Source organism: Bacillus rossius, chromosome 10 (genome assembly GCF_032445375.1).
Source record: "Bacillus rossius redtenbacheri isolate Brsri chromosome 10, Brsri_v3, whole genome shotgun sequence".
Lineage (NCBI taxonomy): Eukaryota > Metazoa > Arthropoda > Insecta > Phasmatodea > Bacillidae > Bacillus > Bacillus rossius.
The window spans coordinates 4,499,349-4,513,685 of NC_086337.1; the positions used below are offsets into that span (position 1 = coordinate 4,499,349).

Consider the following 14,337-nt stretch of genomic DNA (forward strand, 5'->3'; position numbering starts at 1 on the left):
CCAAAACTGGTGATCAGCTCCTGGCGGTCCATTTCTTTCAGAGTAGAAACGTTACACAACTTAGCAAGCAAAATAGGGATCATGTCTGTAATCAAAATATTTTTTGGATTAAAGACAGTCAGTGTTTCAAACTCAAGTCTGCTTGGATCTGTAGCCATCAAGCTGGTAAGCTTCACCAGAGATTTTGTGGACACTTTCACTACACTTATTTTCACAGCAGCTGCTTTCGTGGTGTTCATGTGGTCCAAAACTTGTTTTGTTTCGTCAAAAAAATGCACTCCATGTTTCCAAAGTTGCGCTGCACCTTGGTAATCTCACTATGCAAAATATGAGCGTTTGGCTAGCTCCAGTCTTCTAGCCTCGTTATTAAAGTATTTTCGGATTTAAAAAAAAAAATTTAACACATATCGCCCAACTACGTATTTACCCTCGCATATAATCCACTATCACGAAATTCGCGCTCATGAAGTTTGGTGATTGCTTGAGGTTTCGGTATATTTTACACTTTCAAACCTATGCTGAGAAATATGAAGACGTTTTCTATCACAAACTACAGTTTTTATAAAATAGTTGCACTGTATACAACATTTTTAAACAAAAATTATCATTCTTAAACATAAAACGTAATTGTTAAGTTTGTTTACTTTAAGAGAACAAAATGAAAACAGTTTGCACAGTCCATAGTACATGCAAGATGAACAGTTGTGCGTAATTTATAATTTTTTCGCGACACAAGCGCTGTAATGCACAAAATATCCAACAAAATGGCCGTACATTACTCTTTGACTCTGTAAACGTGCCTTCGAGAGAACGTGAGCGTATTAGTGCACGAGTCTAGTTCGCCAAGAACGCGTCGTATCAAATAAATAATGAAACGTAAACATTGGCAAGTGTAGTCTTTACGTTGATGGTGTTATCAGTGGTGACAACGGCTATTTATTTACTTTTTTTAAGTTACCAAATGGCGGGAAAGTGTGGTTATTCTTGGTAAACAAACGTATTTCGCAAAAAAAATTCGCGGTATCAGAAATTATGTAAAAGTGAGGTTATTCGTGTTAAACTTACGAACTTCGCCAAAAAATTCGTTTTATCGTAAATGCGAAATTTGCATGTCCCTACAGTAATGAACATTTTAGACATTAGCATTATCATTCCAATTTCTACTCAGCATTTAACATTTATAACCAGTTAAACTATTGAGTCTCATACAAAAGAAAAAAATCATGTTAATGGTATTTACTATTAATAGAAAATTATTAAGTGCAAATAAAAAAAGCTAAGGTCAATGTAATGTAGCAGCATAAGAAACTCTTATCTATAACAAGGTACTCTTATAAGTGTGTAGATTAATACAGAATTAAATCTTGTAGTTTTGTGTTACTATCATAGAAAACAAATTCAGTTAGGAATATGTTATATCTGCAGTAATATTGAAAATAGGTAGGATCAGTTATAATTGGAACGCTACTACCAATTGAGCAATTATAACAACACTTTTAGACGATTCCTTTACAATAATTTTACATACGGTTTGGAGCAGGAAACATGCTTCTTTCATCTAGCACATAAAATAAATGTTTTTGTAGCGTTTTCATTTAGACACCATTCAATTGTTGTTGGTCAATATCTATGATGCTAGTAGATCATTATTCTCAGGTAGAAGTTGCAAACTGTCTAAGAAGTGATGATTTGTCGACGTCGATATTTGCTGCAGATTGATAAAAACATAATCTGTAGCTGTAGATAGTACATGCAGAGCATTAACACAACGTAGAGATTGTAGCTGTAGAAAGTCTTTGTAGAACCATTGTCTTCGACGACAGCAATTTAAACCCATGTTATACACCATCATTTGTAGATAGAAGTATGACTATAAATCCTTTTATATTAATAATTCTCAAAGTTATATATATATACCAATTCTTCTTAATATAACATTGATTTTCAAAATTATTAAACAGTAACTTCTTTATATAACTCAATAAATTCAAATTATCGTCTGTGGTATCACTTCCAAATCGAATATGAACTTCCTTTCCACAAGACTTATCATATATATATATTAGCTTTGCAACCCACTGTTATTTATCTTAGAAGATGACTTCACAATTTTAGCTTTCAAAATTTGGAACCCATTAATGGATGTCATAGCACGCATATCACCGGCAAGGCTGTTGGCGTACGGTCGTGACGGTCGTTGGTCTCGTCAAACGTCGTGCTCCACGAGGCGTGGTTCTTCCGTGATGCCCGGGAGCAGCCGCGCCCGGTGCGTTCACTGCTTGCCGGGACTCGACCCGACCTGCGCCCCACCGGGCCTGACTCTCTCTCTGGGGTCACCTGCATCCACACCCTTCCCCAGGGACTAGTCCGGCGGACCGGCTGACGTGACGTAGAGCGTAGGCACGCAGCGGCCTCCTGCTGCACCTCGTCGACTCGTGGACCGGTCAGCTGGGAACACCAGTAACGGCCGGGCACTCCGTCACAAGTCTTTGAGTAATGTGCTTGAGGTTTATCAAAACATTTTCACCAAAAGTCGTTTGTATTGAGAACATTTATTTACATTTCATTTTAAAATGTTTTCCACACCCACCTGACCGTGTGTGCTGTCTTTACTGCACACCTCTCGGCCAGCGACTGTGTGAGAACCACGCACCTGGCGAGCGAGGTGTCGGCCGGTGGCAGAGCTGCCCGTGTGTTCCCCCCTACTGCCCCTACTGCCCCTCCGCACATGGCACTGCAGTCTCGCAAAACCTTCTTCTTGAAGTAGCTCTGGATGCGACATCGTGGACAAGGTGTAGGTTTCTGTTTGGTTGGCACTGAGAACCAGCACTTAACAATGTAAAACAATAAAAAATCATCCCTGGGGAAGAAAAGCATGGCTTTTCACTGCCTTGTGTTTATATCTGTTCCTAAAGAGCCTTCAAAAATATCCTTAGAGATGAGTTAACAAAAATATGAGAATTTTATTTTTCTTAAACACTTTCACAGAATATGACTGGTAAACTTCATGACATGTATGTGCAATGGATATGTACAAGCTTACAGAGACTGCTAACATACATGTAAAGAAGTGCCCCTGACGTTGCCGGAGCCGTGTCGCGGAGGTTGGCAGACGTGTGCGTGCCGCGCAGGTGCTGGTAAACGAGGACCTGGTGGAGCCGCGCGGCATCGCGCTGGCGCCCGAGCACGGCTGGATGTTCTGGTCCGACTGGTACGAGAAGCGCCCCAAGATCGAGCGAGCGGCCATGGACGGCTCGGAGCGGCGGCTGCTGGTCTCCACGGGTCTGGGCTGGCCCAATGGCATCACGCTGGACCTGCAGCGCAACAAGATCTACTGGTGCGACGCCAAGACCGACAAGATCGAGGTGCCCTCTCCTTTCAGTCAAGCTATTATGACTCTTTATCAGTCACGTGTGAAGGTACCGTGAAAATAGTTTCTAAAATGTGCTACCGCAATGGGGGTTGAAGTGTTCGTGGAATCCTAGGGCGCCACCACATGTATAACGGGCATGTGGACCCGGCTACTCTGTTCTCAGGGCTGTGACGTAGCCCGTGTGTGGCGAGGCTCGTTCCCCCTGTAGCACTGAAAACCTCCGAGAATGACGCAGTGCTCGTGACTGACTGCCCGTTCGTCCTGGCTCGGCAACTCTCGGAAGCGGAGCACTGACGTCACACTGGCGGGCGGGCGTAGAGGGTGGTGGTGGAAGGAGGGAGCTCGTAGCATGTAAGGGGGGAGGTGGTTGCACATCGGGCTCAGAAGGGTGCAGCCCGGGACGATGACAAATGTTGGAAGGTGTAATTTTTATATTTTCTGGTTTAAATTCCAGTGCTGCCAGTTTTTCATGATGTTCTGACTATTGTATGTACAGAGGCTTAGTGGTTGGCACCCCTCGTCTCGCCAGTCACAGCAACACATGTGGGTAGTTGCGAACAATGGCCACACACCCCGGGCCTCCTGACAGACCTCTAATAACTGCTCGCTCGTAAATGTACAAGTATCAAACATAGTGAGTGCATAGCAGGCTGGCAGCCCACGCACAGGACTGCACAACACGTGTGGGTAGTCAGTCCATTATTGCATTATAATGCATAAAACAAGCCAGTAAAATTTTTAATTAAATCTTAATATTGGTTAATATTGTTAGTAAGTATTTTAATTATGATTCTACCGTGACAGCTGACTAGCAGCTTGAAAACACTATATTTTTTTTTAAGAATTATATGAGAGGATGATAGCTTATGCAAATATTTCAGTGAACAATATTTAAGGAACCTCAAAATCTTTTCTGGTATGTTCAATGTACTATTATTGCAGGTCACCTATCAAAATGATAATAATTGTTTATTTTTATTACAGAAATTACCTAATAATGTAGGCTACATCTCAAAAGATTTCTTGCTTCTAAATGTTAGATGGATGTAAACAGTTCCCAACTCTGCTCTCATTGACTGTTGCACCATGTGTCCGCAACTGAAGTAATACATACCGTATTTTCTCGCATATAGGTCGCTGCAATTTTACCAGATTTTATGGGGAAAAAATGAAGTGCGACCTATATGCGAAGAAAAAATTTTTTAAAATTTTTGAGAAATTTTTTTTGTAATATTTTGCTTTAAAATGCGAAAAAGAAGTTTATATAGGTATAGGCAATTTATTTACAATGTACACTTACAGGGAAACCCCTTATTTACGTTACCGTTATTTATGTTTTCCCGTTATTTGCACTATATTCTTCAGGTCCCGTTTAGTTCCCATTTAGTCCAATACAATACTTTCACGCAAATTACGACTCAAAAATCGAATCCATCCCGCTATTTACGTCACGTAACAACCACAAACAAACAGATAATACCGTGAGTACTTAAAGAGCAGATAAGATTAGCTAGTAGGCCTAAAAACACTAAAAACATCGTGAAAAACGTAACGTTTATAGTCGGCAATGAACATTTTAAATCGCAAAATATACATATTTTATAACATGAAAAGTTGCTTTTATTCCTAAACATGTAATAATTTAAGCCTAGGCGTGTAAAAGTCCGAGTAATTATAGCAGGAGACAATCTAAAATGCACGAGGGAAAAACGTAAACTCACGAATGTATGAACGTGGCTGATTGTTAATTTCTGATACTGGATTTATGTCACAATTGAGCCGAAATACTGGTACGAGACAAACTTCACAAGATAAAATGACCGGAGTCTTGGTAACTGTTTTATACGTATTTTATAATTTAGGAAGTATTGTACAGTTGACACATATTTTTTAAACTGACAATTTATTTCTGGGGATCGTAATTAATTAATTATTGGTATCAAGACATCTAGATGGACGTAAACTTGAACATGTCACGGCAGCGAGAAAACTGGTGCGTATACCAATAAACTGGTATTAGAACTGGACAAAACTGGTACACGGGAGGTGGAGCTTATATTTATTTCCGCTAAGCTCGCATCTATTGGCTGGCTGCTGATGGACGGTCACGAGTCTGGGCGGAGCGTTGAGTGAGTTATACTGCGCATGCGCAGCTCAGTGAACAAAGAGAGCCAGCAGGCGCGCCGTGACAGCAGCTGATCGAGTACAATGACCTTTCTCCGCGCACGGCGAACGGCGCACAGCGCGGTAATGAATTACCGGTGCGACCTATATGGGGGGAATCTTAAATACCATATTCAAGACCTCGAATTATGGGTGCGACCTATCTGCGATGGCGACCTGTATGCGAGTAAATACGGTATTAATTTCCCTGCTAGGCGCCCAATCTCCGGCCCATGCATACAAACCTAATACAGTATTAGTAATTGTGAATCAGTTGGTTTGAAATTATGGCAGTCAAATATTGTTACTGTTATGTGATGTAATTCCTAAAAGTCAAAAACATAATTCAGTTATGGTTGTTTAGGTAAGACTTAGTATTTTTAACCATATACATGTAAGTGAAACCTCTTTAATACAAACCTGAAGGGACCTAAAATTTTGCAGTTTGTATTAACGATGTTTGTATTAACAGGTGCATATGCTCACATTAATAATAATCGACAAAATCAAGTATTGATTTTTTACTCGAAAATTAGTCAAATAGAGAATTAAAGAGGCTTGAATTATTCATTGATTTTTTTCTGTACTTTTTTAGTTGCATAAATGTCCTTTACTGCACTGCAAAGTTTGTCGAAGGAAGACAAGACATCAGTGTCTACATCACTAGCAGCCAGAACATTTTCCAAGACAATTAATGCTGAAGTGGACTTCACTCTAAGAATTTTTAAAAAATATTTCAACCTCAAAATTAGTGTCAGAAATATATCAGTTACTTGTCATTAAAGTTAAATCAGTTGAAAAATAAGTAAAAATGGAAGTATTTTACTTAATTTAATTTACACTTGCAAAAAAAAACATACGCACAATAAATCTACATGGAAATTAAAGTCTTTTTCAATATCCTGAAGTCTGAAATATGTTTACTCATGTCATCAAATGTAGAGCTGTACTGAAGAAGCCGATTTTGCCAATATTTAGTTGAATCGGCATTTCTGCCGACTTCCGATACGCTTGTTAATTTTCGGCTGATATTACTGAAAAACGAGAGAGACTGCCATAACCTAAAAATCCACGATTACCCTTTTCGCTTTTCGTAGTAGTACTGCATTTTTTCAGATCGCATTATTTCTTCGCAAAATGTGCCAAACGTACATATAAAAATTTAACATCCTATTTTTCAATAATGTTCTTTATTTTTAATATGTCATAAATAAATACATTACCGTCACGGTAAATATACATCTCGGTTGTTACGGTAACTGTAGTGAAAATGTGGTAGCTATCGTGCTTCTGTAGTAATTATGGTATCGACAAAGAATCTTTAGTTCTTTTTATGGTAATTATCTTAGGATAACAATTGGGTTTGTACTGTAGTTATGGTACATCATCCAATTTCTTCGTAAGTTGTTGTTCATTTGTCTTTTCTTCATATTTACGTGCTCCATTACTTGGCTGCAGATTTAAGTTGATTTTTACTACTGTATACTATCGTTACTGTTTTTATGACGGTTTATTTCTAAGAAATGGTTATTTCTGCAAAATCTTTATGGTTAAACGATCATCTATTATAATTTATAGTGACGGGACCACATATTTTGTACGATCAATGCGGACAAAACGATAATTCAAACATCGGTACAAGCGGACTTTTTTAACCTTAGTTGTATGGCAATTTTGCCGGGACCGTAGAAAGTATACGATAAACACGGACAATCGATACATGCGAGTTCAATAGATAGAGGTTTGACTGTAGACCATTTACCGTACAAATTATTTGCCGTTAACAGAATTATAGTGAAGCTGCGTGCACGTGATTAAAGTGTGTGATTCTTGTTCTAAAATATCATTCGGTTTATCCAATAATAAAACAATAGTACACTACGTAGAGGTGGGTTGTTACAGCAATTTTCGATATCTGTTCCAATCTGATACAGATACAGTAATGTACATAGTTACAAGTATCTGATACTTTTGTATCAGAGCAGTAGCGGTCCCAGGAAGCGACAAGGTATCAGCATTCTCGTTACAGGGTACACATCCTCCGTGCCGTCATCACCAGTGTAAAAAGGTATCGGTGTCTCTGATACATTATTTATCACGCCCGGTAATTCTCTACCTCTGTTACTCTCATGCCCGCCTGATACAGCCAATATATCAATCAGTTCAACATTCACTGCAATTCGTCCTGGCCGTGTATTAATTACCACCTTGTACATTGTTGCGGGCTGTCATTCATGCTTTGTAGTTAGTATCTTTATAGTGAAATAAGGAATGGATAAGTGCAGGAAAAAGACTTAATTTGTGTGGAATTTTTTTACGGAAAATAATGAGTTTGCTAATTGTAATTTGTGTAAACAAAAACTGAGTTATAAATCATCATCGACTAATCTGAAGAAACATTTGAAACGTAAACATTGATATAGTATGCTCACTAATGTACGTATCTGTTTTTTTTTTTTATTTTTTATTTTTGATAAAATCGTAATCTTTTAATGTATGAAAACACTAGTTACTAATTGTTTTCGGAAAAAAAAGTCCATATGTTGATTACATCTGTTATTAGTGTCAACTGAGAATTTATTTGCATTTTCATAGCTGTTAGGTGCACAAATATAAATATTATATCTTGTATTAATGTACTTTTTAATATTAAAATTTCATTAGTTTTATTAATGAACGAGACTGTGCACACACTGCGCACTGAGCGTACTTTGATGTGGGACAATAACCAAAAGACTCGTAACAATTTCGCTTTGCACCTCTCCTTCAACGCCTTCCCCTGCGCTTCCTCCCCTACTTTATTTCCCTTCTTTATCCCTTATTCGTCGTTCCTGCTCCCTCCCCTTCACAATTTCCGCCCAAGTGACCGTCATCTGCGATCGGGTTCTGCGCACATTGGCCGTGGTGTTGTTCCAGGCAAATTCTGAACTGATACTAAAGTCCCTGATACTTTTCAAGTGTACTCGTTTGCCGATCCTGATACAGGCGCGTATCAGTGCTAAAGTATTATGTTGATACTTTTCGACCTACCTCTAGAGGCAAACGAGTAGACTTGAAAAGTATCAAGTACTTTAGTATCAGTTTTTGAATTCGCCTGGAACAACACCACGGCCAATGTGCGCAGAACCCGATCGCAGATGACGGTAACTTGGGCGGAAATTGTGAAGGGGAGGGAGCAGGAACGACGAATAAGGGATAAAGAAGGGAAATAAAGTAGGGGAGGAAGCGCAGGGGAAGGCGTTGAGGGAGATGCGCAAAGCGAAATTGTTACGAGTCGTTTGGTTATTGTCCCACATCAAAGTACGCTCAGTGCGCAGTGCGTGCACAGTCTCGTTAAATAATAAAACTAATAAAATTTTAATATTAAAAAGTACATTAATACAAGATATAATATTTATATTTGTGCACCTAACAGCTATGAAAATGCAAATAAATTCTCAGTTGACACTAATAACAGATGTAATCAACATATGGACTTTTTTTTCCGAAAACAATTAGTAACTAGTGTTTTCATACATTAAAAGATTACGATTTTATCAAAAATAAAAAATAAAAAAAAACAGATACGTACATTAGTGAGCATACTATATCAATGTTTACGTTTCAAATGTTTCTCCAGATTAGTCGATGATGATTTATAACTCAGTTTTTGTTTACACAAATTACAATTAGCAAACTCATTATTTTCCGTAAAAAAATTCCACACAAATTAAGTCTTTTTCCTGCACTTATCCATTCCTTATTTCACTATAAAGATACTAACTACAAAGCATGAATGACAGCCCGCAACAATGTACATGGTGGTAATTAATACACGGCCAGGACGAATTGCAGTGAATGTTGAACTGATTGATATACTGGCTGTATCAGGCGGGCATGAGAGTAACAGAGGTAGAGAATTACCGGGCGTGATAAATAATGTATCAGAGACACCGATACCTTTTTACGCTGGTGATGACGGCACGGAGGATGTGTACCCTGTAACGAGAATGCTGATACCTTGTCGCTTCCTGGGACCGCTACTGCTCTGATACAAAAGTATCAGATACTTGTAACTATGTACATTACTGTATCTGTATCAGGTTGGAACAGATATCGAAAATTGCTGTAACAACCAACCTCTACCCACCTCTAACACTACGTGAGCGGACGTGAGGTTACTTCGTAATACATAATAATGAATATTTCGTATTAACCGTATTGATTGACATTAAATATGCCATCCCAGTCTGAAGGGGAATTAAAAGTGTTCGAATAAACGTGCGAACTTTGAGATAACCGGTATTTTATTAACGAGGTTTCACGTATTAGTTAAAATATACCCAAAAAATTAATATATAAATAATTTGGAAGGAAAAAAAAAAGGTCTCCAGGCTTCATATTCCAGTGGGATATTTGTATTTTAGATTATATTTAAAATGAAATTTGAACTGAAAAACTGATACATTGACATGTCTAAATAAAAAGTGAAAAATGTTAAGATAATTCCTAAATCACCAAAATATTTATAATGCCTTTTCACCAAGAAATTTACTGAAAATATTTGCTTATGTGCTGTTTCATACACAAAGCACCAACAAGCAGTGAAACTTGTCAAGAGGGGGAACTTCGCACAGATGATGCTAGACCGATACGGGCGGTGGTCGTGTGGGGCAGTGTGGGACATGCTGTGGTCGTGTGCGCTGCGCAGGTGGCCGGCATGGACGGCAGCGACCGGCGGGAGGTGATCGGCGACAACGTGCCGCACATCTTCGGCATCAGCCTGATGGGCGAGCACCTGTACTGGACGGACTGGCAGCGACGCACCATCGAGCGAGTGAAGCTGACGGGCGAGGACCGAGAGGAGATCGTGGACCAGCTGCCCAACGTGATGGGCCTGAAGGCGGTGCGGCTGGGCGCGGCGCGCGGCTGGAACCCCTGCGCGGACAGCAACGGGGGCTGCAGCCACTTGTGTCTCAACCGGCCGGGCAACCGCTCCGTCTGTGCCTGCCAGATAGGTGAGTGCCTGCCGCAGGCGGTCTCCGTGGTGGTGTTGTTGGTGGTTCCTGCCTGCAAACGGACGTTACAGTCGGCAGCAGGTAAGTGGCTGGCTTTCGTGACAGACTGTCTGGGGTCTGGAAGTGCAGGTAGTATCAACGGCATGCGAGGCAATAAGGCGAGTCAGTGCCGGCTAGTGGGAGCATCGCTGCACATAGTGCATCGTGGGCGGGCAGTGTAGCTGGACACAATCACAATCGTGAACACTTTCTTCCTCTGCAGTGAACTGTAGTCTCATTAAATAAACATTATTCATTGTACAGTAAAACCTTTTTGTTGGGACCCCATTTATTACGACCACCTCTCTATTAAAACTCGATTTCGAGAAACCGTGAAAAAATTCCCCAAAATCCAAAGAAAATCAGATAGAAAATAAGTTTCTTGTGGTGAGTAGCGTGTTACTGCATTTCTCTTGCAGAGTGCTGTACTGCCGTAGGCAGCGCATATCGACTTCCTGTCGACCGCTGTCAGCGCTTGACAACCCCCATTTCCGAATCACTTTATCTGCTTCATTTTAACGAGAGTAAAAATATATTAAAACTGTCAGCAATTTGCTTTATGTGTCCGCAAAACAGGGCACAACACTGGCCCACCAGTTGTTTTCATTTAAAACGTGGCTAAAGAACTTGTATGGATCAGGCTGAAAACATCCGGCAATACGTGTAGGTTATAAGGAATCTTGTTATGAATTGAGATGTTATGTTTTTCGAGTAGATATACACAGCAACCGACTGGATGCACGCCTGCCTCGACTTGTTTTAACTGCCGCAGCGATGTTTATTTTGACAGCTCAAGCAATTATCTTTTCCCGTGGGTTGAAAGAAAAAGGTCGCTTCACCCAGCATAAAAAAAAGGCTACGCCACTTATTCCCCACGCAGGAAACACACTGGCTGCCATCTGTCTCCCCCGCATTTATCTTTCTTCTAACATTCCACATCTCACCTCTCGCACGAGCAATAACGAAGCAACCACGCATTGGGCCGTTTTATTCTTTGTTTGGTGACAGCAGCTTGATTTTATTTGGTATATTCCTTTTCATAGGACCCTTGCTATTAAAATACATTTATATTTAAGTTTGAAATCTAGTAAATTCCTTGCCAGAGATGACTGAACTAGAAATTGGTGTGAAAAGTGACATATTTTGACATACTTTTTTTTGGGCGTGTTTGGCGAGGAGGGAGGGGTCCGAAAATATTTACAACGATCTTACCCCTCCCTCACTACTTTAGTACCCCATTCATAATAGCCCAATTTTACGGGAGAAGAGAGGGTGAAAAGAGCATTTTCTCACTGAAGGTTTTTCAAAGGGGAGCGAAGTTGGGGTGTTATAAGGGAGGACACTAGATGGTTTGTGTCTGGGAGGGATCAGTTGTAAGGGAGGGAGGGGTGAGCTTATGCGTCATGAAGCCGCTGCCGCCAGCCAGCCAGGCGAGCTTCGTGATCGCCCACTCGCGTTGCAGTACCTACCGCTGCCATATTTTTAAAGCCTGCCAACTTTTACGTTTTAGCCGTAAAATCTACGGTTTTGGCACAATGTTTACGTTCTTACGGGAAAGGACATAAATTTTACGTTTTTTGAAATTTATGTTTGAGCAAAGCATCATTTATGTTTTGTTTACGTTTTTTGCAAGGCCACAGATCACGCAGTAGAGATGCATCAAGTGAACGATAAAAAATATGGCTGCTAATCGCATTGTGCTTGTAGGTGGCGCTGAAGTATGTATAAATTGAACACTTTGTCTTGGTACGTGTATCTTTGCGTTTTGTCATTATGTCTTTGCCTCCCAGTTTGTTGTGGAATGTTAAGGTTATGTTCTGATGTTACGTGCGTTGTGCGTTGAATAATTTTTAACATGAGTGGAAAACGCAAGAAATCGTATTTTCAGACTTTCAGAAAAGAGTATACCGATGAATTTCCGTGCATCTTAAAATCTAACAAAGACGAGAAGTTCATGTTTTGCGGTGTTTGTAGATGTGATATAAACATTTCCCATGGCGGCAGAAACAATGTTTATAACCACGTTAATCGTGAAAAACATATCGAAAACGTGAAAGCCAGCGCAAGCAGTTCAAAAGTTGACAGTTTATTTGCAAAGAGTTCTGAAGTAGAAGTGACAAGAGCAGAATGTTACTTTACGAGTTTCCTTGTAGAGCACAATATCGCAATTAGCGTTGTTGACCACGCCGGGGCATTATTCAAAAAAATGTTTCCCGATTCGGAAGTGGCCAAAAAGTATGGTTGCGGGCGTACGAAGACGACTGCAATCATTCAATAAATGGCACATCAAGAAACAAATTATGTAATTAAGTGTTTGCAGGCTCGGCCATTTTCTGTTGCTACAGATGGTAGCAATGATTCAAATGTTAAAACATACCCAATTGTTGTTACTGTATGGGATGAGTTTCAGCAGAAGGTTGTGAGTACTGTACTTTCTGTACCTATTTTAGAAGGTGATTCTACTGGAATAAATATTGGAAATCTAATTCTGTCAGAGTTCGAACGCCTAAAAGTACCTATTGATCATTGTGTAGCTTTTGGGGCTGATAATGCTTCAGTAATGTTAGGTAAAAAAAATGGAGTGTCTGCAGTACTAAAAGAAAAACAGGAGAATATAATTGTTATTGGCTGCTTGTGCCATTTGATTAATTTGAGTGCTGAGAAAGCTGCATCATGTTTGCCCATAAGAATTGATGATATTCTAATAGATGTGTTTTATTACTTTGAAAAGAGTTCAAAAAGGAAGGATAAATTGAAGTCTTTGCAACATTTTCATGGAAAAGAAGCCAAGAAGCTTCTTAAACATGTGTGTACGAGATGGTTGTCGTTGAACAGAAGCTTATCACGGGTTGTTGAAGAATGGGAGCCTTTAGTTAGCTTCTTTAAAGAAGAAATCAAGCAACAGAAGACTTCAGATAATGTTGGCCTTTCTTCTTTTCTAATACCAAAACTGACCATCAAAAAGAAGACTGAAGAACAAGAACTTGCCAATGGTAAGGTTGACTGTAAACCAGATCTCACAAGAAATATTCAAGAAGGCAGCACTATTGTCAAGAAAGTTAAACTAGATACTGGAACCATTTCTAAAATGACAGCTCAAGAAAATGCAACAAGTAAATTGAAACCACTATCAAGTTTAGGGCTGAATTCCAGTAGCAAAAGAGATGTTCCCAAAAGTAAAACTGTTGCTCCCAAGAGTACAAAGGCTGTAGGAATGAAGTTATTTATGTTTTTAAGCTGTAATTTAAATAAGGCATTTTGTTTATTTGTTCTTCATATTATTCCAGTCTTTGAGAAAATTAACATATTACTTCAGAGGGCAGAACCACAAATACATATTTTGAAAGAATTGCTAGAAAGTTTACTGAAAGATCTTTTAACAAAATTTGTTAAACCATCTGTTCTAAAGAGTGATGTCTCAGCACAGAACCTGGATTATCATTCTTCTCAAAATCAGAAAAATGATGAGGATTTGATCATTGGAAGTAAAACATTTAAATTGGTAAACACCCTTGAAGAGCACAAGAAGAGAGAGTTTTTTTTTCTGGTGTTAGGAAGTACCTAGTAGCAGCTTGCGATTACATTGTGAATAAGTTTCCACTTTCCAATGAAGTGCTTAAACATGCAGAGGTTGCCAGGTTAAGCACTATTGAAAAATCCAGCTTCACATCAGTTCGGTACTTTGTAAATATGTTTCCCTTCATTCTGCCCTTAAAGCCAGGTGAATCATTTGATACGGCCATGGATGAAGCTCAGCAGCAGTTT

The 14,337-nt window shown here is 39.5% G+C and overlaps 1 protein-coding gene across 2 annotated transcripts in view; it reads left to right on the forward strand.

The window, feature by feature from the left end:
* Positions 1–14,337, forward strand: part of LOC134535726 (low-density lipoprotein receptor-related protein 6) — a 159,817-nt gene that overhangs the window by 31,008 nt on the left and 114,472 nt on the right. For both annotated transcript variants that reach the window (XM_063374942.1, XM_063374943.1), the window contains exons 9-10: positions 3,132–3,365; positions 10,227–10,533. In XM_063374942.1, coding sequence (XP_063231012.1) covers positions 3,132–3,365; positions 10,227–10,533 — 541 coding nt within the window. The remainder of the gene's footprint in view (positions 1–3,131; positions 3,366–10,226; positions 10,534–14,337) is intronic.